Here is a 21,469-nt window from a genome sequence, read left to right as displayed (position 1 = left end):
GGCCGTGGTCCTCTGATCCTATTTTCTCATGTGATGTGAGGGGGCTGGAATAGGGGACTTCTGGGGTCTCTCCATGACTAGGACTGTGCTTTTAATTCAGACTGGTTCCTAGTAGTCCCCAGCCGGCCATCTGTCTCATCGGGGATCCCCTGCCACGTCATTTGTGCCTGGCCCCTATATGAGGCACTGTGAACCAGGCGTATAGCAGACATGGAACCAGCCTTGGGGAAAATGGAGGGGTCAGGGCCAGAACTGCGCTCCGACAGTGGCAGTGACCATTGCCTTGCAATGGGAGACCTAGGGTATGTGGGAGCCCAGAGGAGGCACCGACCCCAGCCTGGGGAACCAGTCAGCTTTCTGCCTGGTCCTGAGGCTCCCAGGGTTCTGGCATTTGGGAACAAGGAGGGGGCCCCAGAGGGCTTTGGAGGTTTGACTCAGGTTGTAGCCACAGTGCAGAGCACAGGAGAGATTCTCACTTCTCTGAGAAGCTGGGGCTGTGAGTAGAGGGTGCTGGAGACCACCTGGGGGAGGTCAGAGGAAACCACGGCTTCACAAACTTGTTGAAAGAACAAAGGCTATGGCCCAGATGTGCAACCATCTGCCCCCCGTGGCAGCAGGAAATACTGCACTATCTGAATAATTCTTGTGCCTTTGTTTATCGGAGTTTGGATTTGAAGCCAAGTCTGTCTAACTCCAGTGATTACACTTTCCACTCCATCCTGTAAGGTGACTGGAGAGACTAATCCCCTTTATGACAACCATGAGGTAGGCCAAAATCCCTGCCATGCCCACCTCTTAGGTCTGCAGAGAGAATCCCCTAAGAGGAGGAAGAGTGGTCCATGAAGGGTAGGGGTGGGCGCTAACGTCCTCATAGATGTTAGAAATGATAGTGTTTGGCCACAGGAGAGGCCCTTATGGGGTCGCAGGTACCCGGGGTTCCCGTCCCTCCCGGGACTGTTCTCTAGCAAAGTGCAGCCAGGAGGACGCAACTAGCTTACGTTAGCCACTGTGCCTCCCCGCAGGAACACTGGATCTCCCCGCAGAATGCCAGGCACATCAAGCCCATGCACCCCACGTCGGTCCACGGCGTGGAGGACATGATCCGCTTGGGGGACCTCAACGAAGCTGGCATCCTGCGCAACCTGCTCATTAGATACCGAGACCATCTCATCTACGTGAGTGCCGCCCCGCCTGCCAGCAGCCCCGCCCACTCGCAGTCCCTCTGACTTGCAGCCAGCCCTGCCCAGCCTCTGCAGCTGGCCACTGGGGACCAGGGACTCAGCCCACGCCCACAGCCGCTCGGGTCTGTGGCTCATCCTCTCTTTTGGGCTGTGGCTGTGTGGTCTGTGATTGGAGAATGGGGAGGTTTTTTCCAGGGGTTCATGTGCCTCTGTAGGGCTGAAACCGCCGGGAGGCCAGACCAGGGAGGGGACGGTGAGAGGCTCAGTGCTTTGCCCAGAGATGGGGGATCTGCTGCTCTCCCTGGGTTTGCTGTGGGGTCAGGACCTGCCACGGGTCCTCAGAGTCAAGAGGGGATGGGTTGGAAGTCTGTGTCCTCTTGAAGGGGACGGAGGATGGACATGCTCCTTGATCCCCCAAACCCTTGAAATTAGAACCAGTCATACACCCCCGCCCCCACACTTCCCCACCTTGAAACTCAAGAGGACAAATAAAGAGCATCTCACTCAGCCAGGAGTGAGCTGATCCCAAGAGGTGAGCTGAGAGACCATGAGAACAAGAAGGGCCCATCAGGATCATTTAGTCTAGAGATTCTCACGCTTTCTGGCCTCAGGAATGCTGTATGTTCTTAAAAATTATTGCAGACCTCAAAGAGCTTTTGTTTATGTGGGTTGTATCTATTGATATTTAACATATTAGAAATTTAACTGAGACATTTAAAAGTAACCACAAAAAATCCATTACAGGATAATGTATTTTTACGAAAAATAACTGTATTTGCCAACATAAAACAATTAGTAAGAAGAGGGGCATTGTTTTACATTTTTTTCAAATATTTTTAGTATCTGACTCAATAGAAGACAACCCGATTCCTGTATCTGCTTCACATCCAGACTGATGTGACATTGTGTTGACTGAAGTGTATGAAGAAAATCTGGCCTCACAGATATGGAGGTGGAAAAGACAAGACCTTATGGACTTCCTGAAAGGGTCTCTGGGACCCTCAGGGGTCTTTGGACCACACTCTGAGAACTGCTGACCTAGTCCCATTTTACAGACAGGGAAACTTAGGCTCTATAAGGCTTAGCCAGGCCCAGAGCTGTGTGCCCAAGCAGCTCAGGGGTGAAGGAAGCTGTGGGTGTACAACAAGGAGAGAGCAGGAGGGAGCCCCCTGAGCCAGGTCCCCAGGCTGGGCACGCTCAGGGGAGGTGTGGGGTGATAAGTGCCTGAGAGAAGTGCGGAGCTGGTTCCGCAGAGTCTGTAGGAGTGAGGTCTCGCTCCCAGGTCACCTCCTGGCCGCTGGTGGAGATGGCGTTCAGGAAGGGACACTTCACGAACAGAAGGCCTGAGGCAGGACCGTGCCGAGTGAGTGATTTGCCAGGACTGTGAAGGGGAGCCAGGGAGACAGAGCTGGGAGAGTCTGAGGGAACCTGAGGAAGCACAACAAGGAACTCTCGGGCCCTCAGAAGTCCTGGAATTGTGGTGCCTCAGCTGCTCGGGAGGCCCCCTGCCAGCCTCCCCACTCTGGGTCCTTCTGTAGCTTTGAGCTCCCAAGAAGAGGCTGTGCTTGGGCCCTTGACGTGCGTTGATTGCATTGGCACAGCAAGCAGCTTTCTCAGGGAGACCCTTAGTACCGACAAAGCCCCTCTCACTCCTTTCCTCACCCAGAGGGCAGGGCACAATGGCACCTCCAGATGTGAGCAGTGTCACCTAGACAATGGCGGGGGGGAGCTAGGACTTGAGCCCAGGCCAGAGATATCCCATGGGACCCACTGGTGTCTGCACCCCAGTTCTTGGCGGTTCCCTCCTCCCTCCTCTCTCTGGACAGCAGGTGGACACAGGATGGTCCAGGGGCTCTCCATGGCCACCCACCCAGGCCTGGGTGGAGTCTGACACTTGGGTCTGGAGGTGAGTGGGAGCCTACCTACTTGCCTGCCCAGGGAGGCCACTGCAGAGCTGACGTCCTGAATCTCCTTTCGGGGGTGAGCTTCACAGGCGGGAGCTGAGTGAGGTGGGAGTTGTTTCCACCAGGGACCCCGCGGACAATGTCTAAGAATAATTCAGAGGCATGTAGTTGGTTATTTTGCGCGTAGTTTAGTGATTTTGCCGGCAAACTGGTTCTTTGTAAGTGAGGGAGTCGGTTGGTAGACTGAATCAAAGAACAAAGGCAAACACAGGATTCAAAAGGGAGAGAGGAGGAAAAAACTTCAGACAGTCCGAGATCAGTGAATCTTGTTTGTGAAGTTTTGAGGGTAGACTGGCAGCCGGCAGAGAAATCAGCCTGAACATTAGGCCTTACCTAGGTTGACTGTGGGATCAAAGAAAAGAATTCTAGAGTTTTGTGGATTCTCCAGAGAACGCTGGGATCTGCACCGTTTGCCTCATTAGAAGTTTCACTAGTAGCCTTTCTGACTGATTTTTGGGTGAGGGTGGGAGGGCACGGGGGTGGAGCCCACACGAGGTGTCTGAGCTGTCTTTCTCCTTCAGAGACTCATGGCTGGAAGTCAAGTCGTGGCGCCTGGAAGGTGCCCAGCTTGGATAGTCTGTGGGCCTGAGATGCTGGGTGTCTGTTGGTCTGGGGAGCCGTGCTCCACAATTGTAGGGCTCAAGAGTCAGCTCAAATGACTCTCTGACTCTATGATTCTGTGACTGGGTGCGTGAAGTAGGATTAGAGCAGGGCTTTGAAGAAGCAGCCAGGCCATTGTCCCGCCCAGAAACCATACCTGTCCCTAACCATGGCAACCCCTGGTCCCTTCATGGCTTGGGTTACCCTGGGCACACCCCCACACGCCCAGGATTTCCTCAGATTACCACGGCCACTCACAGCCTTTGGCCCGGAGGACGCTCTGTCCCTGACTGTCTGCCCAGGGCTTGCCTGCTCCAGCTGGCCTGGCCCCAGGTGTGTGAGGGACAGCACCCCAGGGCCGTAAGTCAGCCCGAGGCACCCTACATGGAGCAGAGCCTTCAGAGGACACCTAGCAACCTCTCGCTGGGTGGTCCCAGAGGCCAGGGGTCGTCCCTGGGTCTTGCGGGCAACAGGTGGCAGGGCTGATGCTAAACATGGGCTGGAGCCCTGGTCTGGGGGCTGGGGGGCCTGGATCCAGGTCTTGACAGGTTGCCTTTAGGGAGTCCCCACCCATTTCTGGTCTCAGCCGTCCCTTTGGCACAATGGGGTGGGTGCCTCTGTGACACTGGGAAGGTGTATGTGTCTAAGATGTATGTCTTGGTCTCCATGGTCTGCTAAGGGAGAGGCCCCAGGGCTAGCAGGCCCGGAGGCTTCCTGGAGGAGGTGGATTCCTACCATATCTCCTGGGGTGTGTCTCTGGCCCAGGAGAGGCTCCTTGAACTCCACCTGGGGACTTGGGGGCCCCTAGGGACCTGTGTGCTATGTCCTTGTCTTGGGAATAATCCTTATCTCTTCCCTACTCCAGCCCATGGGCCCACAGGGCAGGCTTTATTACTGGAGAAGAGGCCTGTGCTGGGTAGTTGGACATTAACTCTCTGCTGACCATGAACCCTTGGAGAGACAGAGCCAGAGGGCCTCAGGGAGCAGTGCCTAGAACCTCAGGGGACGGACGGGTGCTAAGGCCCAGAGAAAGGCAGGATGGGCCTGGGTCTCATTGTCAGCAGTGGCCAAGCCCCTCACTTCTCTTACCTCCCCCACCGCCAGCTCCGCAGTCTCACAGGTGAATTCCTGGGATCTGGGGGAGCCCAGGTGGGGAGGCGAGAGCTGGGGTTCTGGTGCCAGGGTCCCTCCTTCATCCCACTCCCTGCTTATCTGCTGTGCAACCTTGGCAAGCCCCGCCCCTTCTCAGAGGCTCAGTTCTCCCATCTGAGAAGGGGCGTCATGACTACATCTCACAGGGGCCTTCTGACAATACAGAGAGAGCTGGCCTGGAAGCTGCAAGTCCTGCGCCCGACAGGGATCTTCCTGGCAGGTGGTGTGTCCTTGTTCTGCTGGGCCGGGTCCTCTCGCTGAAGGAAAAGGCTTCGTTTTTATTATTTAGTTTGAAATGGGTACATGTGCTACAGATTGGAAAATATTCCTTCTGCCACAGAGATGACCGCTGCTCCTCACTTCTTATCTATCCTCTAAGAGAAAGACTATATATATATGATATATATGATATTAAATTTTATATATATATATATAATTAAAATTTTTTTTCTACACAAATGATAGCATTTCTCCTCACACCTGTGTGCTTTTTCCACTAGCCCCAGCCCGGGCCATCCTTCCTGTCAGCGTAGGCAGGCCCGCCGCAGTGTTGCTGACAGGCCTGTCCCCTCAGCTCCTTTTCTTGCTGTTTCCTGTGGACAGCAGTGAATTTCTTCTCCGTCCATTAATTTAGTGACTCATTCGTTCACTTGCCAAACATTTGCTGAGTGTGTCTTACGCACCATGCACAGTATTGGGCCCCAGGTAGAGAGAGGAGTGAGGCTGGGGGGCAGAGGCCTTGAACCAGAATTATGGAGGAGTCGGGGGCCAAGTGAAGGGGACCATGGAGGCTGTGATGGGTCACACAGGAGGGTGCCTGGCTTCCTGCGGGGGGAGCGCTCATCTCCGTTTGGACCTGAAGGATGAACAGGCATTAGCTGGGTGAGGGGGCAGGGGACGGAGTTTGGTGCTTTTAACAGAAGGTTTAATATGGAGGGAGCCTCTGGCTGTGGGATGCAGATAACGAGGGCCAGGGCTCGGAGGTCTGTGGGCAGGGGAAGGATACTGACTTTGTCCTGAGGCCATGGGGAATCTCCTGAGGGTTTTCAGGAGGAGGATGACACAGTCAGATTTTCAGAGCTGACTCTGGTTCCCAGTGGAGGACAGATTGTAGGGGCCAGTGTGGAAGCTGGGAGCCCAGAGGGGAGGCGCCTGGCCGGGGAGGTGGCCGTGCCCATGGAGTGAAGTGCATTGTTATGAAGGAGAGGGAGGCCTCCCGGCATCCCGCCCTGGTGAAGGTCCGCCCTGGTGAAGGTCCGTGGTGAAGGTCGGCAGTGAAGGTCGGCTGTGAAGGTCGGCTGTGAAGGTCGGCCGTGAAGGTTGGTGATGGTGCTGTTGGCCGAGCCGGGAGGCAGAGGAGGAGCAGGGTTGAGGGGAGAGTGAGCTCCCATCTGGACAGGCTGGTGGACGTCAAGTGGGGGAGGAGGCTGAGGGGTCTAGCGCTCAGGAGGGCCCTCTGGGCTGTGGGCAGAGTAGACAGGGCCATGGGAGCTGTGAGGGGGAGAAGAGGGTCCAGGCCCAGCCCCTGGAAGGCTGCTTGTGGCATCTCAGCGTTCCCTTTGCCCTGTGCTTGGTCTGTCCTCAGGGCCACCTCAGTCTGGCTCTGACTCCCCCCGTTGATCGGTTCATTGGGTCTGAAATAGTGTCTCTGCCTCCTGCATCTGTAGCTGCTCTTCATTCGCCCCAGCTGCCAGGGTGACCTTTTCCCAGCAATCCTCCCAAGTGTCCTGTCCTTTTATGCCTCTGTGCTTGATCCCCACTGACGAGCCCTCCACTCCCCCGTCCCCCCCCCCCCCCCCCCCCCCCCCCACCGCCCCAATCTCAAGGAATTCGTGTGTTCGGTGCAAGCTGCCAGGGCCCCAGGCTCTCCCTCCCTGCCACCCAGCGTGTGGCTGTCAGCCTCCCCACGTGCCTCAGGGAAGGGTTCTTGAATGACAGCACGGAGCCTAGCTGGCCCGAGGCCAGGTCGTTGAGCATCGCTTTGTTAGGGAAGTATTCAGAAGAAAGGAAGGGAGCATTTGTGGACAGCTGACTCTATACCAGACACCTGTCAAAGGTTGTGCCCTTTGGTCTCTATGACAGCCCTGGGAGGTGGGTGTTAACCATCTCCCTTTTACAGATGAGCAAACTGAAGCTTAGAGAAGCAAAGTGATCTGCCAAAGGGATGTTCCTTGTGGCTGTCTCTCCTACCTGGTTACCGGAGTCTAGCTGGTAGGAAGAGCCAGGGGGAGAGGAGAGTCCACTGGGGCCCAAAAGGACAATGTCTGGCAGGAGAGAAGCCTGGGTCTGGGGCGCTCAGCCCAGGGCAGCTTTGCATGGCCACACCTGCCCCCGGGGTGGGCACTTGCCCTGGCATGCGGTGCTGGCAGCAGCGCCTTCCCTGCACGGCCACCTTGGGCCGAGGCTGCTAGGGTGTGACTGGGGCTCTGGTATGGTGCACTGGGCCCTGGGTGGGAGGGGATGGGCAGGGCTGTCGCCTCCCCTGCACAGTCACGTCTTTCTTCAACCCCTCTGGGCCCAGATGTCAATAGATCCGTCACCATTTATAAGCTGGGCCTGACCTTTTTGAGTTGGAGTGGGGAGAGGTGGGGAGGGAAGGAGAAGTAACCCCTGAGGGCCTCCCTGTGTCCTGGTGGCAGGAGGGCCAGGCCTTGTGTCCCCTGTGTAGCAGGGCCCACAGCAGGAAATTTTGCATGTAGGTGCCCTAGCAGAGGAGCCCGAGGAGAGAAAGCCCCCAGAAGGCTCTCTGAGGTGTGTCTGGCCTGTGTGTCCCCACTGCCTGGGATGGCTGGAGGCACTCTGTCCCCCACAGCACAGGGGCAGTGCTGCAGAGACTGGGGCCCACCCAGCCCCTTTAGCTCTTTATGGCTTCATTCCACTCCCCCCTCACCAACCCAACTCCTCCACTCTGGGAAGGTCCAGTTTGTGAATTTTGCTCTGAAGGTTTGGGATGCAGGGTTTGGAGGCAAAGGTGGGGGCCAGCATTTGAGAATTACCTGCAGTGTGCTATAAATTTTAAAGTCCACCATCTTCTTTCATAAAGTTATATTATGCCCATTTTACGGATAAAGATATGGAAATTGAGGCTTTAAGACCCGCCTTCCCTCCCTCCCCACTTCCTCCCTCCTTTCATCAAATGTCTCTGAGCACCTACTGTGAGCCCGACCCAATGCTAATCTGAAGGCCCCACCCCCAGCTCATAGGGAGGTAGGATTCTGACCCCAGATCCATGGGACTCCAAAGCCAGTGCTGTCCCTTCCAGAGGGACGGAGCAGGGCAGAGCCTGAGAGCTTTCTAGAGTCAGAGCCTCCCACGTGGGAAGGAGTGAGCTCCCTGTTCCTTGTTGCCCACAGACCTACACGGGCTCCATCCTGGTGGCTGTGAACCCCTACCAGCTGCTCTCTATCTACTCGCCAGAACACATCCGCCAGTACACCAACAAGAAGATTGGGGAGATGCCCCCACATATCTTTGCCATTGCTGACAATTGCTACTTCAACATGAAGCGCAACAGCCGTGACCAGTGCTGTATCATCAGGTGGGCGGCCCAGGACCAGCATGGAGCCCCAGGCTTGGCCCCTAGAACTCCTGCTCTGTGCTCCCGCTAATGCCTCCTAATATAGAGAATCACCTCCCCTTGCCCAGGCCTTATACCTCTATTAATGCTACCAAAGCGCATGTTAACTGTTGAGACCAACCTTGTTTACTGCTGGCTCCTGTTAAATTATGGTCAGTTGCAACCTTAGGCTCCTGTTCTCTCTTGGGCAGAGGGTAAAACAACAAAGCATTGATCGAGCATCTAGTTCGTGCCATGCTGTGTGGCAGTATAGGTGGAGGAGCGTGTGTGTCTGAATAAGGGGAAAGAAGGTGACCTTTAGCTGTGGCAGGGCACTGAGCTCCTTCCGCCTTCCCCAGACCTGGAAGGTCCGTAGTGTCAGCCCATTTTACAGATAGGGAGCTGGTTGGAGGGGGGGCCGTAGTTTAGGGCAGTAACAGGTCTTGCCTCTGCCTGGGGCTCCTCTGCAGTGGGGAGTCTGGGGCAGGGAAGACGGAGAGCACAAAGCTGATCCTGCAGTTCCTGGCGGCCATCAGTGGGCAGCACTCGTGGATCGAGCAGCAGGTGCTGGAAGCCACCCCCATCCTGGAAGGTAGGGCCGGGCTCTCAGGGCGGGGCTGGGGGGCTGGGGGGCGACTGACACTGACCGTGACCCATGAACGTCTGCCCACCCTGCAGCATTCGGGAACGCCAAGACCATTCGCAACGACAACTCAAGCCGCTTCGGGAAGTACATCGACATCCACTTCAACAAGCGGGGCGCCATCGAGGGCGCCAGGATCGAGCAGTACCTGCTGGAGAAGTCACGTGTCTGTCGCCAGGTGGGCCCGAGCCCCTGGGCAGAGCTGCAGCTGCGCGGGAGTCCCAGCCTCAGGGGGGTGTGGGGTGCACACCGTCTGCATGGCTTTGGTTGTCCCTGTGTTGCAGTTCGCTTGCCTCAGTGCCTGAAATCCCAGCAGGAAACCCACCCGCGGGGACTTTTTCATGAAAGGCGCTTGTTAACATAGTAAACTGGTTACAGTCTGCTTGTCTGTCTGGTTCCGGATGGCCTCCTCCCGCCCTCCCATCCCCCAACACCTTGTGCTCCCACTTTTAGGCCCCCGATGAAAGGAATTACCACGTGTTCTACTGCATGCTGGAGGGCATGAGTGAGGAACAGAAGAGGAAGCTGGGCCTGGGCCAGGCCACAGACTATAACTACTTGGCCATGGTGAGGCCCAGGTGGGGCACCCGGGGAGGGGGACACCGTCCCAGCCCCTCCGCAGCTCCAGGCCTGGTGGGTAGGAACTTCTCTGTGGGCTTCCTTCCATCCTCTGACTGGCCCCAGCCCACCATAAGGCCTGTTCCCCACGTGGGCACACGCCTGCTTGTACACACATCTAGACGAATTATCACCACAGACACACACATGCCTAAATGTGTACACGTCCCAGCCCCAGGGACGCATAGACACACACACGCCCACGTGTACGCACACCCGGCCCTGTCTGCACACGTGGGAGGTGATACGTTATTCTTTGAGGACGTGGAGACTGGGACCTCTGCCAGGGCCCCCAGGATTGTAGGGTACAGCCTGCTGTGGCTTCAGCCCCGGGGGCTTACTGGTTGCAGGGCCCTGTTGCCAGCCTCTTGTTGTCTGGACATAAGGGAAAAGTGGGCCTGAGGCCATTGCTGCCACTCAGCGCCAGTGGTGGGCCATGCACACAGCAGGCTGGACTGGGGGGAGCCCATGCCGGGTTGTCTGGACCTGAGGTGGGCCAGCCACGTGGACACAAGTGTGGGCCACGGCAGCTGAGGGATGTGGGACAACCAAGGGGTGTGTGTGTGTACGTCTGTGTATTGTAGGTGTGGCAGGCCTTTCTGGGCACTTCCATTAGCTGGCTGGCACACTTGGATACACACACACACGTGCACACACGGGTCTCATAGGCACACACAATGGGGCAGACCCCAGGCGATGCCCTGCCTGTCTGTAGTTACCACCTCCCGCCTTCTACCCCAGGCTGCACCTTGTGAGGGGTTCAGGTTCCTGAGGGTGGATGTCCGTGGGGGGAGAGGGGTCAGGTAAGGCCTTGGTGCTGTGACTTGCCAGGCGGGGTGATGGGGGCAGGCCTGGCATCAGTGACCCGGCTCCTCTCACTCATGGGAAGAAGGGGCATCCATGCTCCCCAGATGTGGGCAATGTATTCCTGAGAAGGCCAGCCAGGAGCTTTCTAGACTTCCTGGAGGAGTCATAGGTGAAGTCAGTGCTCAGAAACCCAGGCTGGCCTGGCCAGGCAGAGGGCCCTTCAGCCCAGGCACTGTGGGTACCTGTGGCCTCCCCGACACCCTTCTACTCCCCACTCTCCCACCCACTCCCACCAGGGTAACTGCATAACCTGTGAGGGCCGCGAGGACAGCCAGGAGTATGCCAACATCCGCTCGGCCATGAAGGTGCTCATGTTCACAGACACGGAGAACTGGGAGATCTCAAAGCTCCTGGCCGCCATCCTGCACCTGGGCAACCTGAAGTATGAGGGTGAGTGACTGAACAGCCATCTTCAGAAAGGAAGGCAGGCTAGAGAAGGGGACACGCTCACTCAGCTGACACTCCAGCGATGTGCCAGGCTGGGAGGAGGCCCTCTGAGACAGGCACCAAGTCCACTCTGCTCTTGCCCTGGTGTCCAGCATGGCCCCAGGACAGAGTAAGAGCTCTGGGAATGTTTGCTCAGTATGAATGAGTGATCCCAGCTCTAAGGAGCTCACAGTCTAGTGAGTCTTGAAAGACTAAGAGACGTGGAGAAAGCACGCACCAGGCAGAAGGAAGAGCCTGTGCAAAGGTCCTGAGGCCTGAGAGAGCAGGGCACATTTGGCGAAGGGCAGATGGTATCAGGCACAGAGCTAGACAAGTTCTCCAAGCCTGTCTCAGGAGCCCCTGATTGCTCTGGGGGTCATGGGAGAGGGGGCCGTGACTGCCAGTGTCTGCTACGTGGATGTCAGGCATGGAGCCAGTTGCTGGGCATACGTGCTCCCTACCCTCCTGGTGCCCGTGGCTCATGGTGACAACATTCGTCAAACTGATATTAACCCAGAAAAGCATTTAGTCATGGTGCTGATGCCCTCTGTGGGCAGGGCAGTCCCCCTGAGACTCGAGACAAGAGCCGCCTTGTCCTGCTAGACTGTCCCTTTCCCCCCACGCCCCCCCCCTTGCCTGACGCTGCGCCCTGGTGCTGCTGACAGACCGTACGTTTGAAAACCTGGATGCCTGCGAGGTCCTCTTCTCCCCATCCCTGGCCACAGCCGCGTCTCTGCTCGAGGTCAGTGAGAGCTTTCTGTCCCCTCGCCTGCTTCTCCCTCTCCCAGAGGAGCAGTTTTGACTTCAGGCTCAGGGAGCTGGGGCCCTCTGCTTGGAGAGTTCTAGAAGTTCGACGTCGAGAACCGGTTGTGTGCAGGATCTGTGTTGGGCACGGGTCCCAGAGGAGGAGTGGGGACCTAGCACGGCTGCCCCTGGGGAGGGTGTGGAGCATGGGGGGCCCTGAGAAGGTCAGTCAGTCTTGTAGTGAAGATTTACTAGACTCTGCCTCGAGTTGGAAAACTGGTATAAATAAAGCCAGAGTCAAAGCCGGTGCCGGAGGGACAGGGGACATGCTGGGGGGATGGGAGGGGGCTGTCGAGGAGAGAGCAGTTCCTTCTCAGCCGCCCTTGGGTGGGTTTGATGACTGGGGAGGATATGGCCGTGGAGGGCAGAGTCTGAGTCAGGCCTGGTGGAAGGCGGGAGGGGTTCTAGGTGTGATGGAGGGAGGGGCAGGCTGGCGGGCGGCTGAGTGGGTGCCTGGATGTTGCCCCACTAGGTGAACCCCCCAAACCTGATGAGCTGCCTGACCAGCCGCACCCTCATCACCCGCGGGGAGACGGTGTCCACCCCGCTCAGCAGGGAGCAAGCGCTGGACGTGAGAGACGCCTTCGTCAAGGTGGAGTGGCTGCCGGCTCTCCCCGGCCCACGGGAGGTGGGGTTGTTCACGGACAGGAGCCGAGGAGTCCACAGAGCTGGAAGGACGTCTGGGCCCTGACCCCGGTCTGCCCTTGGGTCCGGCTCCAGCCACTGGCGCTCTCTGGGGCTTGGGCAAGAGCCTGCCTTCCCCGGAGCCTCATTCGTCTGTCCCACAAGGGGTGGGAGCTGTGCTCTTCAGCGGCCCCAACAGCTCTGGTGCCCTGAGGCCCTCCACACCTGGCCTGCTTCATGCTGAATCATAACCTTTGGTCACTCGGTCTGCTGTGCTATTCCCAGCCCAGGGGATACCCTCTCTGATCTCTCCAATGAGGACCGCCGAAGAGGGGCTGGGTCGGGTGGAGAAGCCCCCCAGTCCTGCCATTTTGTCATCCATCGAGCCCCTCCGCTGTGCCAGGCCCAGGGCTCTGGGACCCTCGTGATAATCAGAGCTGAAGGGGAGACAGAGATGGTTGGGAGAGATGGGAGCCCAAACTGCGTGAGGTCAGGAGAAGTTTCTTGGTGGAGCTGACGTCCCCACAGAGCTTTGAAGGACAGGCAGGAATTGTTCTGGCAGGAGAGGGTGAAGCTTGGGGGTTTCGTGCTGCAGGAAGGGGCTGGAGCGAGGCCACCGAGGCCCAGGAGCCTGGCCGGTCCTCCTGCGAGGCTGTGGCTGCACCCGTGGCTTACGTGGCTGCCTCTGCCCGCAGGGCATCTACGGGCGGCTCTTCGTGTGGATTGTGGACAAGATCAACGCGGCAATTTACAAACCTCCCTCCCAGGAAGTGAATAACTCTCGACGGTCCATTGGCCTCCTGGACATCTTTGGGTTCGAGAACTTTGCCGTGAACAGGTACCACGTGGGCTGTGTCCTGTGGGAATTTTCTTCTGCAACATGGACTTCAGTGTCAAATCTCTCCCTTTAAACTACATTTAGCTGGCCCCAAGCACACTCTGCCAGGCTGTTGGAAAATTTGACTCCAGACCCCCTCTGGGGCCCTTTCCCCTTCTTCCCTGTCCCCTCCAGTCCCTGGGTCAGCTGAGGCCAGCTGGGGTGGTGGAGCGAAGGCTCTTACACCATCACAGACACTCTAGTCCCCGCTGCCCATCAGTCCAGTGTCCAAGCTCCAAGGTGCCGCAAAGCAGGTGAGGCCGGGCCTGAGCCAAGCTTGAGATGGGGTGTTGGCCATAGCTGGTGTCCCACTTGGGGGCTGTGTGAGGGGCAGATCGATGGAGCAGGCCCAGGTGGACACTGGAGCTGGAGGCAGCCAGCCCTGCCCCACTTTTTAGCTGTGTGACCCCAGGCAAGTCACTTCAATTCCTGTAATGTTCAGATGTCTCAAAGCCCTCCACACCACCAAAACACTCACACTGAACACATGAAGCGTCTGTCACCTGGGAGAGCACTGAGTTGGTGGCGCAGAGATGTCACTGTCAAGGCCCTTCTTGCCCAATCTCGCGAGCCCGCTTCCCATGTCTGCTGACGCTTTGGAGCTCTCTTTGAGGCCCCTCCCCAGCGCCTTGGCTCTTCCTCTCCCAGGTGCTCTGCCAGGGGTGTGGTGCCCATCCACCAGCCCTCTCTCAGGGCCTGGTCATGCAGGGAAGAGGGCTCCAGCCTTAACTCTCCTTCCGACTCACTGAGTGACCTTGGGCAAGTGCTGTGCCCTCTCTGGGCCTCCGTGTCCTCTTCGGTAATGGAGGGGGTTGGACTTGCAATGCTGGTTCACCTCAGAGATTGGAAGTCCCAGGGGCACACTGCACACCAAGCTGGGGCCGGCCCCTGAGCGGCAAGGCAGGGCCTGAACATCGCCCTGCCTCCCGCTGCCCCCTGTGCCCTGCACCCCTCCCTGCAGCTTCGAGCAGCTGTGCATCAACTTCGCCAATGAGCACCTGCAGCAGTTCTTCGTGCGGCACGTGTTCAAGCTAGAACAGGAGGAGTATGACCTGGAGAGCATCGACTGGCTGCACATCGAGTTCACAGACAACCAGGACGCCCTGGACATGATCGCTAACAAGCCCATGAACATCATTTCCCTCATCGATGAGGAGAGCAAGTTCCCCAAGGTGGGCCTGCAGCGGAGCGGGGCAGACACGTCCCCTCCACACTCTGAGCCTCCGCTTTCCTCATCTGTGGAATGGGACTAATGATATGCGCCTCTCAGAGCAGCTTTGGGGCCGGTTCAAATGCGCTCATCTGACATTTGGGAATTACCTACGGTCCAGTGGGTCCTGGACCAAACTATGAAGATCTAAGCATGCAGCTGGTGCAGAATAGGTGCTCCAGACACAGAATATGTCTTGGAGTGGGGGAGGGGCTGCTCTCATGATTTTAATCATGGAAAATAGATTTTCTAAGCTGGAATGTACTTTCAAGGTTGTGTAATTCCAATTCACCCGCTTAACAGATGGGGAAATGGAGGCCCAGAGAGCTCCTGTGTGGGGAATAAATAAAGGGAGGGAAGCTGTTGGGAAAAACAGAAGAGGGGGTGAAAAGACAGGGGGCAGGAAAGGCAGTAGGGCCTGGTAGAGAGTGGGACGACGGGGAGGAGTGGGTGGGCTTGACAGCTGCCGCTTGGTTCCCACAGGGCACAGACACCACCATGTTGCATAAACTGAACTCCCAGCACAAGCTCAACTCGAACTACATTCCCCCCAAGAACAACCACGAGACCCAGTTTGGTATCAACCACTTTGCAGGCGTTGTTTACTATGAGAGTCAAGGTACAGGTGGGCCCTCCGGGGCTGGCTGTCTCTCTTTGCTTGTGTCCCCTCCCTTCCTTCCCCTTGTCCAGCCCAGGACAGAGACCAGGGCCCTGGAATACAAAGAGGGAAGGGATGTTAGGAAGCATTGGGCTCAGTGCTTCTTTTTTAGGGATTTTTAAAAAATTGTGGTCAAATATATGTAATATGAAATTTACCATTTTAACAATTTTTAAGTCTACAGTTCAGTGGCCTTAAGTATATTCACAATATTGTACAGCCATGACCACTCTCCAGAGCCTCTTCATCATCCCAAATAGAAGCGCTGTACCCACTAAACAGTAACTCTCCACCCTCCCCCCGCCCGCTAGTGCCTGATAACCTCTATTCTACTTTCTGTCTCTATGTATCTGACTGTTCTAAGTACATCATATAAGTGGAAACATACACTATCTCACCTTCTGTGTCTGGCTTATTTCACTTAGCATAATGCCCTCAGGGTTCATCCGTGTTGCAGCATGTGTCAGAATTTTCTTCCTTTTCATGACTGAATAATATTCCATTGTGTGTGTGTGTGTGTGTGTGTGTGTGTGTGTGTGTGTGTGTACACCACATTTTATTTATCCATTCATCTGTCGGTGGACATTTGGGTTGTTTCCACCTTTTGGCTGTTGTGACAGTGCTGACACGAACATGGGTGTATATCTATCTTTTTGAGTCCCTGCTTTCAATTCTTCGGGTGGGCTCAATGTTCTTTTGCACATATGGGGAAACTGAGTCTCAGAAGGGGCAGTTAATGTTTTTTTTAGATCACATGGCCTATTGGCTGCAAAGCCAGGCCTAGAACTAGCCCCGTTACTCACCAAAACTCTTTGAGCAGCAAGACCAAGTTTGGTCTTTGAAGGAGATGTATCTTCTTTTCTCCTGGGAGATACAATTGGGCTCATTTTAAAGCTAGAAGTGAGGAAGACGGTCAGAAAACGGTCAAGTTTTCCCCACTTGGAATTCCTACAGGGTCTGTCAAAAGCGAGCAGACTGCCCTTGCCAACCACAGTCCTCACACCCTGGTGCAAAGGGCTGGCCCTGAATGGGCATCAGCTGTGGGATGTGTCTGCCCTCCCGCCTTCAGTCCCAAAGGGTCCCAGCCACAGCCAAAGCCAGTGAAATTTCAAACGAACAAGCAAAGAGCCACTGCTTTCATACTTCCTTGTTGAGTTGGTCCAGGAGGCAGAGAGCAAGCCATGTGGCAATTATGCAATCAGAAGGCTGCTCAGCCCTCATTAGGGTGTGAGATCCGCCCCACCTGTTAGAAAGAAGAAACCCAATGTTAAGTTTGAAGGAGTGTTGAACAAACAAATAGATCTGTTGTTTGGAGTAAGAGAGGGTTTTTTTTTTAGTGCAGTCCAACCAACGTTCACTGAGCATCTATTATGTCCTAGGCTTCATGATGTGGCTGAGGAGACGAAAATGAAAATTGAGCAAACTCTACACAGTTATAAAATTATAGAATATTATTAGATCTGGAGGAAACATACGGCTCATCTACTTTTAGGGATTTGGAAACTGAGGCCCCGAGAGGGAAATGACTTGCCTAAGGTCACTAATCAGTTTTGAGCTACTTTAAACAATTGTGTCAGCATTTTCTGTGTACAGAGCACTGTTTCAATTCAGTAAATTTTATTTATGACATGTGTGGTGCTAGGTGATCCAAAAAGAAGCTAGAGCTTATGGGTGCCTCATGCTCATTCAACAGATAAGGAAGCTGAGGCCCAGAAGGGGACCTCCCTAGGGTCCCGTAGTGAGTCTGTCATAGAGCTTTAATTAGGACCCTACAATTCCATCCCAACTTCAGAGCCCCCCTTCCAGTACTGAGTGCCACCTGCAGCTCACCCTTCCCCAGATGCCAGGTGGGCAGCTCCGCACTGGGTCTCTGTGCCATCTGCCAGCCAGGGCAGCCTGAGTCCTGGGGGAAAAGGGTGCTGCTTCTCTGCAGGGTTCCTCCTCCTCGGGCATCCCTAGCCCTTGGGCTCCTCATCTTCATCCCCGCGCTAGCAAGGTCCCCCATTAACCAGTTCCTAAGTCCTCAGGCCCTGGTAATGATAGCCTGCTTTGGAGTCTCTGGTGCAGGGGAGCCCCCCTGGGCTGGTGCCAGGGCTCCTGTGCTCAGGTCTTAACTCTGCCCGTGGCTTGCTGTGTGCAGTTAGACAATTTGCTTAGCTTCTCTGAACATCAATTTCTTCCCTTGTGAGAGCGGGGAAGATAGTCTCCACCTGTCCTGCATATACAGGGGGAGTTGTGAGCATTCCAGCTGTGAAGCCACTACCCAAACACAAGGTATTTTAAATGCATTCCTTTACTATTAGCTGGTACCAGATGAACTTGTGTTCTCTCCCAGGCACACACTTAACAAGGGCTTTTGACACCTTTGTCACTGAACTTGGGTCCTTGGACTTTTTAATCAATAGAAATTGGTAAGAAGCCAGACGAGAAATTCAGGCAAACTTTACAGGGGCTCGTGCTGCTTTAGCACGAGGGAGTGAGAACAAGAAACAGGTGCCTTTGCTCACTCCCTGAGCGGGGGGGCGGGCTGGTTCCTTAAATGAGGTGAGGGCGGTGGCGGATTGGTGGGCCGGGCTGGGGGTGGGGCGGCTTACGTGGTCAGCTCACCCTGTTGGTGGTGCTGTGTGCTGGGGTCACGGGCAGTTCCCTGCTTTTGCTCCCAGCAGCTCAGGAATGGCAGTCGGTTTGTGGCCTTTTTGTATCTTATTGTTCACAATTGCTGGTACCGCACATGCGTGTGGTTATCTTTAGTCCCTAAGTTTCTTTGTATTTTGTTGCTGGAGGAGACGTTTGTCCAGGTGCGAGCACTCCGGTAGAGGGTCCCAGGTCCCAGCCTATCTCCCCTTCGTCCAAAAGACTGAAGCTGGCATTTCAGGGGTTGCGGTGGTTGAGCTGGCAAGGTGCCCCGCTCCCTCCCGGGGCCTGAGACTTCCTGCCCTCCGCTTTGGCCAGGCCGGGAAGAGGTGAGCTGTGAGGCTGGGGAGACGAGTTCCAGTGCTGGTTCTGCCCCTCGCTCTCTCTGGGACCGTGGGCAAGCTACTGTCCTCTACAGGCCCCAGAGTCCCCAGCTGTAAAGTGGATGTGGTTGAACTAGGTGGCTTTCGAGGGTCTTCCTGGACCAGGCGTTGTGGCTTCGGGGAAGGGGTGAGTCTTGTCAGGGGGAGGCTGCCGGAGCTGGCGAGGTGTGACTGCTCTTTGCCGCCACCCAGGCTTCCTGGAGAAGAACCGGGACACCCTGCACGGAGACATCATCCAGCTGGTCCACTCCTCCAGGAACAAGTTCATCAAGCAGATCTTCCAGGCTGACGTCGCCATGGTAATGTCGGGGTGTGGTTTGCATTGGGCAGGAAGGGCCCCCCAGAAGCCAGGCCGGTATCTAGATGCCCCCTTGTCTAGTGGCTTCAGCTGAGCTCCTCTGGCCATAGAGCAGGGGTGGTGCTTTGCTGTGGTTCCGGGAGGGGCTGGAGGGCCTCCAAGGTCCTCCTATCGGGTCCTCTTGTTCTAATGAGGTAGAGTGGGTGGGGTGCAAGGCCCAGAGAAGGATCACGTGGGAGGCTGCGGAGCAGAGCTTGGTCAGGACTCGGTTTTCCATGGGGGGGCCCCTCCCCCGCCCCGACCTCCAGCAGCTAACAGGGAGCACGGGCAAAGAGGGGACGTCCAGCCTCGAGGACACGGACGGGTGTGGGTGTTCAGAGAAATGGGCCCAAACGGCATATTTGCACCAGCCCTGGGCCCCAAACTGGGTGGGGCGGGGGAGAATTTCCCACCCTCGACATTTCTTTGGCCCTAGCGTGTTAGCCTGGACTCTGTAGTGGGCTCAAGTCACATTCAAATCCCAACTCCACCACCTTCTCAATGGGTGGGCTTGTTTCTTGCAGGATTTATATGCTTTTTTATCTCATATTTTCCTCCTGTCCCATGGCTTCCTGGAGAGTGCATGGAGGGGCTCAAGGGGGGGGCAGAGCCGCTGCCCCCTCAGTGCCTGTCCTGCTGCCTGTGTTGCCCCCAGCCTCCCAGAAGCCCAGACCACTGCCCTGAGGGTTGTCCTCTCTCCCTGGTGGATTTTGCTCCCTGTTTTCTGACCCGCCACGTTCTCCTTGCCCCCCACCCCATCTCGCCGTGCACTGTGGTTCCTGTTGTAGTTTCTCTGTGGTTATTCATCGGGCACTCTCCGCCAGTCAGCGGCTTCTGCGAAGGTAAAAGACCCCAGCCCGGGGCCGGAGGATGGCGGGAGAGGCCTCAGCAGCCCTTGGGGCTGGGCTGTGTCCTCAGCCCCTGAGGCACTGAGGCTTGGGGAAAGGGCCCTTTTTTCTTTATTGTTTTGGAGTGTGCGTTTTTGTGGAGTGGTTTGTGGAGTGCTTTGATTTTTGTTTTCTGAGTTGTGTGGACTTCAGGCATCTCAGTTTCTTAAAGGAGGAAACTGAGCCCTAGAAAAAGAGGTGTGAGACCTGCCCAGTGTATCGGGGCAGGGCTGGGACTCGAACCCTTCTCTCCCAAGTTCTCTGCCTCCACGGAGTCTCTTGGAGGTATCAAGGCCTGCTCCTTCCATCAGGCCCTACTAAGGGTTTCTACGTCCATGACTCAGTCAGATCCTCTGATTAACCTTGTAGATCAGGAGAGACAGGTGGTAGTATTTTCTGAATTTTGCAGATGGGGGACTGAAGCTCAGAGATAGAGTGTGGTTCACTCCCAGTCACAGCATCTGGGGGAGCTGGGACTAGAAGCCACTCCCTGCCCCCTGAGCTCCTTAGGCCCTGGAACACCATCCCTGGTGTGTCCTGACCACCAGCTGCAGGTCGTGCGTGGCTCCCAAGGCTCTTTGGGCCCCAAAGATGCTGGGTACCCTTAGCAGCAGCATAGCTCTGGCGTCCCTTCGCCTCCCTTTTCTCTTCTCAGCCCTCAGTTTCCTCTCTGCCTGATGCTGACATCCTCTCACACTCGCTCTTGACGCTGGGTCCCCTTCCTTCCTGCATGTCTGGCATCCCCCTGCTGCCTGGTGCCTGCAGAGTTCTGGCACAAATCACAAACCCACTGGCAGTGCAGGGCCCCCAGCACATCAAGAGCAGGGAGGTCGTCTGGAAGGAGGCCTCTGTCCTCTGCCCACAGTCGGCCCCAGGCCAACACTGGCCCAGCCGGTTGATGGGATGAACGTAGGGCTACCACCAGAGAGGGGCCCAGGCGCCTGGAGCTCCAGCACCGGCAGTCCCCAACGTGAAGCCCACAAACTGCCGGTCGCAGTGTTGGTGACACGGGTGTGGCTCTGGACTCTCCCCCACTCTCTCCTGTCCTTCTGTAGACGCCAGCCCAGCCCCTACCAGGCCTACCCACTCGTCCTGGTCTTGGGCAGTCCCGGAAGACACTGAACCCATCTTTTCCTCCTACTTCTCTTTCCCAAGCCGTAGAGGCATGTGAGGACCTCTCCATGAAGTTTCCTGTTCTAAGCCCCCTTCCCTGAACTCTGGGAATAGAACCCACTTGCTGAGGAACCGTGGAGAGGTCCAAGTGTGAGACTGTGGGGTGTCCAGAAGCGGCCTGCTCCCGAGGGAGTTTTTGGAGCACAGAATGAGAACATGGCAGTGACAGATTTGATACCAATTACGTCTACTCTTCTGGCCCACTTAGGTATCCTCGTGAGTAATTACTATTGCCCCTACCTTACAGGTAAAGTAACTGGGGCCCAGAGAGGCCAAGGTCTTTGCTAGAAGTCACACAGCTGGTGACACACAGGGATTGGTTCCAGGTCTGTCTCAGGGAGGTGCAGGGACTTGGCCAAGGTCACGTACAAGTGAGGGCTACAGTGAGGCTTTCTTGTCCCTGCTCCTTTTCACTGTACTGTGCTATCTGCAAGCTTTGCCTCAAGGAAAGAAAAAATACTTTGTAACTGTTGGAAACATGATAGCTCTGTTAAAGGAACAAGGAAATGGGCTTGGTGAAGTGTGGATGCTGAGTCAGTTTATTGGATGACAGCGTACCAGCCGCAGCGTTCTCCTTAGGATGAGGGCCCACGTCCTTCCGGTGATCTGACCTGTGTCCTGCGCAGGTCCCCAGCCCCTGAATTTCTACTCTTTTGACTCTTGTGTCTGCCTCCTCAGGGCGCCCCGGGCAGCCCCACCCCAATCGTTGCCACTGGAGGGAGCAGCAGAGCGGGGCGGCTCTTCCAGGGCGTGAACACCACCCCACCCCCAACCCCAGGCACATGACCCAGGCGCCCTGAGTCCACAGGACGCTGGTTCACTCCTTATGCAGGTGGCTTCTCCTGACAGTGACTTCCCAGCCCCGATCACATCCT

General features: G+C 56.3%; 1 protein-coding gene across 2 annotated transcripts in view; it reads left to right on the top strand.

Moving 5' to 3' along the window:
• The window catches only part of MYO7A (myosin VIIA), an 86,990-nt gene that overhangs the window by 3,179 nt on the left and 62,342 nt on the right, over positions 1-21,469 (top strand). For both annotated transcript variants that reach the window (XM_073808402.1, XM_033862206.2), the window contains exons 2-13: positions 1,023-1,175; positions 8,251-8,435; positions 8,924-9,045; positions 9,132-9,274; positions 9,550-9,663; positions 10,818-10,971; positions 11,673-11,749; positions 12,284-12,403; positions 13,131-13,273; positions 14,274-14,484; positions 15,006-15,141; positions 18,390-18,496. In XM_073808402.1, coding sequence (XP_073664503.1) covers positions 1,023-1,175; positions 8,251-8,435; positions 8,924-9,045; positions 9,132-9,274; positions 9,550-9,663; positions 10,818-10,971; positions 11,673-11,749; positions 12,284-12,403; positions 13,131-13,273; positions 14,274-14,484; positions 15,006-15,141; positions 18,390-18,496 — 1,665 coding nt within the window. The remainder of the gene's footprint in view (positions 1-1,022; positions 1,176-8,250; positions 8,436-8,923; positions 9,046-9,131; positions 9,275-9,549; positions 9,664-10,817; positions 10,972-11,672; positions 11,750-12,283; positions 12,404-13,130; positions 13,274-14,273; positions 14,485-15,005; positions 15,142-18,389; positions 18,497-21,469) is intronic.

Source organism: Tursiops truncatus, chromosome 8 (genome assembly GCF_011762595.2).
Source record: "Tursiops truncatus isolate mTurTru1 chromosome 8, mTurTru1.mat.Y, whole genome shotgun sequence".
NCBI lineage: Eukaryota > Metazoa > Chordata > Mammalia > Artiodactyla > Delphinidae > Tursiops > Tursiops truncatus.
The sequence above is the reverse complement of the archived record's forward strand: the minus strand, read 5'-3'. Positions and strand labels throughout refer to the sequence as shown.